General features: G+C 43.0%; 1 protein-coding gene across 1 annotated transcript in view; it reads right to left on the bottom strand.

Moving 5' to 3' along the window:
* LOC111868042 overlaps nt 1–3,599 on the bottom strand; it is an 89,112-nt gene extending 85,513 nt beyond the window's left edge. Inside the window, exon 1 of the mRNA XM_023858389.2 lies at nt 3,285–3,599. Within this exon, the coding sequence (XP_023714157.1) occupies nt 3,285–3,360 (76 nt within the window). The 5' untranslated portion in view covers nt 3,361–3,599. The remainder of the gene's footprint in view (nt 1–3,284) is intronic.
* Nucleotides 3,600–4,947: the final 1,348 nt, after the last annotated feature.

The following is a 4,947-nucleotide window of genomic DNA, read 5'->3' as shown; positions in this document are numbered from 1 at the left end:
CTGCTGTTCCTTGCGTACGAAAATGTTATTTGGAGAATTACTGAGTCAACTATTAGATTTTTCGCAGACGACTGCATAGTATATAGGAAAATTACAAGTAATAAAGATATGAAAAAGTTGGAAATAGGTCTGAACAGACTGGGGGAATGGGCGGCTGGAACCGCGATGACAATTAATCCAACTTAAAGTAAGGCAGTTTGTTTCACGAGAGCCCGAGTGACGGAACCACTAAATTATTCGTTAGGGGACATAGTAATTCCTGAAGCAAGCAGTTGTAAATATCTGGGAATAATTTTACGTAGCGATATAAGTTGGGCTGATCAAGTTAATTACACGGTGAAAAATTCTGGACGTCACTTCGTTTTACAATGCGTATTCTAAAATAGGGAAATAGCAACACTAAATGTTTAGCCTGCACATCTTTAGTTCGTCCGATTCTGGAATGTGGGGCGGCTTGCTGGGATCCTTAGAGGCAGGGACAAATAAATGCGTTAGACCGGGTGCAAAAGAAAGCGGCTAAATTTGCACATCCTAGGAACCATTTGAACTGGGGAACCTTGACATGGCGCAGGCAGATAGCTCGCATATGCGCTCTCTTCAAAGCATTCGCGGGAGAACGGGCTTTGAAGACTATAGGTGATAGATTACAAAGGCCATGCTATCTGAGCGGGACTGATCATGACAAGAAAATTAGGAGCAGAAAGCAACGGACAGATATCGTAAAATACTCCTTTGTAAATAGAACAATACAGATCTGGAACCAACTACCTTCGGATGCTTTAGGGACTCTCTCCTGTAAACCAAGTAATTTTAGGAAAAGGATTAGGAAAATGATAAATTAGGCGAAGTGAAAGTGGGGTGGAAATCAGAAAAAAAAATGCAGTGAAGTGAAGTGAAGTGAAGTGAAGCGTCCCGACGTCGCTCATATACGGACGCGTTGCATATCTGAGGTCATCACGGCGGTAATAAGGACCTCACACAGTGTAGCTGCTAGACAGGCGCCAACATTTCTGCCTCCATCTTCATCACATAAGAATTTTCAACCCCGAAGTTGGAGACAGTACTTTGAGACATTACCTTGGACCGAACATCGCGTCCTCACTTCGCTTTACTTTTGCTGCTGGGCGCGCATAATCACCCCTCTGTACACCAAACATCCCCATCAGTAGATACGAAGGTAAATATACACTTGTATATTGTCCACTGTCTAGTTCTCCAGACGGATCAACGTTTCGAAAATGTTTCTCTTTCCTTCCTCATGTGAAATGTTGGGGAGGTACAGTACATTTATTTACACCTAGCCTTTCAACAGGAAATGCACAGTGGATTTGGTCGAGCCCACTGAGATAAGGATTGTAGGGTGTGTGCGGTTTATAACAGGGTTTTAGTTGCAATGTGTTACCCTTCCCTTGTCCCACAGTGCAGCTGCAACCACTGTCCCACTGCTTCTTGCCATATTTCTCCTCATGGGCAACCTGGAAGTCAGGCCTCTACATATATATTCAATTGCGCCAGTTAGAAATCAATCACTAAACCCCTGACCTTTTCCCTCGAAGATGGAAACAAATCCAGTTCCCGAAACATATGCTCTGTTCGGAATACCGGACGATAAAAAATGTGCAAAAAGCTTCTAGCACCGTCAGAAGCTATTAGAAATGACGCAGCTGACGTTTCAGTTACTGCCGTAGGTGTGGACTAGTAGCAGGGCGGCGGGAGGGTGCAAGTTATTGCGTAACATCGGCACAGGCCAACTCGGTACCTGTCAACATTAGCCACAAGTCACATCTCAGCACCTCGGGGGCACGAGGCTTTTCCTGAGTCACAGATTTTCAATTTAAATTACTTCCAATCAATTAGTTACGCTGAATAAGACTAAATAATCCGCTCATGTCTATTGCGTCATTCTTTGTGGATACGCCATTGGTCTCACGGATATCTCTGCGGTCTAAAACATTCTGAATCGATACGGATATTATTATGTCACTTTGTATCCTTGCGCGAAACAGAGCACATTACAAAGAGACCCGTTCTCATAGTAGCGGTACCAGCTTTGTATATTCTTGTGTTCATTTTAATTGAAATAAAGCTCTTGTATTTGAAATCCGAAATTGGTCTAAATATTATTAATAAATTCAACCCATGCGTCACAAATAACACACACCCTTTCCACTACACAGACTAACCAGTTCATGCTGTCCAAGGAAATATTCTGATTGTATAGAAATCATACATAACATACAAAATATTCTGCGAGCAAACTGCAGAGATCTTCGTACTGAGACAGATGGTACATATAGTAACCACTGGAATTTAAATGGTTAAATTTAGTTTGCAAACCTACTACAGACGTACTAGTCATACTGTTGCAGATACGCATTTTAAAATCAATAATTCTGTCGTCCACAAAGGAGCAAATTACAGGTATAAGTACAGATAAAATGCATGCATTTTAGGTACGATAACCTCTAGTCCCACGACACAGGCTGCAAAGTGAGTGTATCATTATTACGTTTGAAATTTTTCATTTTCTTTGGTATATTTGATGCATAAGACATTTCGGGTGTTCGTGTTTTTCTCGTCTTCACGTAACCTGTTGTCGCTACAACGACAAATTTGTTATTCTATTTTTGTTATTCACAATCAAGACAAGGAGGTTGAGATGGGCAGGGCATGTAGCACGAATGCGTGAGAGAAGGAATTCATGTAGGATATTGATTGGAAACCTGGAATGAAGGAGACCACTGGGAAGACCAAGACGTAGGTTGGTGAACAATATTAAAATAGATGTTAGACAGATGGGATGGTATTGATTGGATTGATCTGGCTCAGGATAAGGACCAGTGGAGGGATTTTATGAACATGGTAATGAACCTTCGTGTTCTATAAAATGCTGGGAAGTTCTTGAGTAGCTGCACCATTGGCAGCTTCTCAAGAAGGGCTCAGCTCCATGAGTGAGTGATTTTTATTATTTAAAATCAGTGACGACTGGTGGAACTAGACGCTGTCATTGATACTATAATACTTCGTCACTTGAGTTCCAGGGGAACTGTAATACTGACACTAATCAACGGGGCCTCTTAACATGGCTGCGTATAATTAGGCTTACGTAAATAGTAGGCTTATGCGCCTTTAGATCGTTTGATCTGTGTACTGCTTGCTCAGAGAATGAGCTCGAAGCAGCTAATTTAATGGCGATAACATGACAAGAGAGTGCCGTTTCTGTCATCAGTATGTCACAGTAGTCTGCCTGCCAAAACAGAAAACTGAAATACCGACGCCATTACCTTGATCACTGCAACTCTGTCTGCAGGAGAGAACCAGCAGGGGGATGCTGAAGATGGACACTTGTAAACACCACATTCACATTGTCGTCGGTTTTATGAGACTCAGAAACAAAAGAACGACGATATTTCGACTCAGTGCGAAGGAAGGCCATGCTTTGTCAGGTTCCCGATTACTTCAGACCGCGCACTGTCACTGGACACAAGAATCTCTTCGTTGTTTCGTCCTCTTTATGTCGTCGTCGCTTTTTTCTTCTGCCAAAGGCTAAGGAACTCATGCACCACTTTTGAGTCCCTGGCTTCCTCGATCCTTCCCGTCTGCCCTCCCAGCGAGACTGCCTGTGTGTTCTGTTACCTCCAGAGAACCATCCCCTCCATGATGTCCCCACGTTTAAGCGTCGGCGCACAAACGATACGACGCCATCGGAGGGCACCACTGACAGAGATAACTATTAAAATTCACAGGGCGTAAAAATTATATACCCCCTCGCTGTTTCTTCATCCCCTTTACGATGGTGTGGGGTTGAAACGCATGTCTTTTGAGAACCATTTCGTTCTGAATGGAGCCAATTGCTATGCTGTTTTTTTTTTTTGCGTCTAGAATTCCTCTGTCATTTCGGATTACACATGACGAAGAAGGGACGCGTCCTTTCCTGCAAGGCTAATGGAGGACGGAAAATCCTTGATCCACTTCAATCTTCACCACAAAAGGGACACGTGTCTACTATCCTCCAACTAAGACAGGGCGATGAAATTATAGGTCCTCCTGTACTATGCAAGCTGATAACATCAACATGGTTTGCAGACCATTATTGCCATTGGCCGTGGTACACAGAAGCTCAACATGGACTTAAATGAACATTATAATGGACAAGATCGACCGGTTCTACTCGCCATTTGCCTTGCCTTCCTTCGTTGGAGGACAGTTATTAATTAACTGTAGCAGAGTCCTTCGTGAAAATCCAAGAGTCCGTCAGCAACTCGACGAATTCACAGCCATTTACAAACCCCGAAATTTAATGGCCGCCTTCACAAGAGGTCACTCTGTTCCACCTTTTATTTTAAGACTTGTTTCATATCTTTCCATCTATGACTAGGTATCATCCTTTAGTGTTTCCACATCAAAATTTTGTACGCATATCTGATCTATTCCACGTAATTATGTAATTTTGCTATCTGATTTGACAGGCCTACATATGACTTGCCAGGCCATATCAGAAACTGGGAAATCGTCCTGACTGTAGGAGACCCAAAGCAGAAAAGATTATTACCGCTATGTGATTAGAACTCAAGATCCTTTAACTCAGTAACCTCTACAGGACGGTATTATGGGTTTGAAATATTCCTGTACTATTATTCCCTCTACGCTACGTGAGTGAGCGGCCGTCACTGCAGCGCACGAGCGTCAGACTTACCCACTCCATCAGCTGGTTTAGTACCTAGTCGAGTTGAATTAATACAAAAAAGCTGAAGAAGATAAACCACACTTTTGGTTATTTTTGTGAGCTTATAATTTTAATAACTGTGATGGACGTTTTTCGAAAATCGCTGCCCGCTCCCTCCCGGGTTTCCCAAGCCAACCCAGTTCCTGTTCAGAAGACAGCATGGCTTGCCCACTTGCATCCACGGCTTAGAGGGAGCGTTGCCCGGTACATGTGTGCTGACC

The sequence above is a fragment of the Cryptotermes secundus genome, unplaced genomic scaffold (assembly GCF_002891405.2).
Source record: "Cryptotermes secundus unplaced genomic scaffold, Csec_1.0 scaffold635, whole genome shotgun sequence".
NCBI classification, from domain to species: Eukaryota; Metazoa; Arthropoda; class Insecta; order Blattodea; family Kalotermitidae; genus Cryptotermes; species Cryptotermes secundus.
The sequence above is the reverse complement of the archived record's forward strand: the minus strand, read 5'-3'. Positions and strand labels throughout refer to the sequence as shown.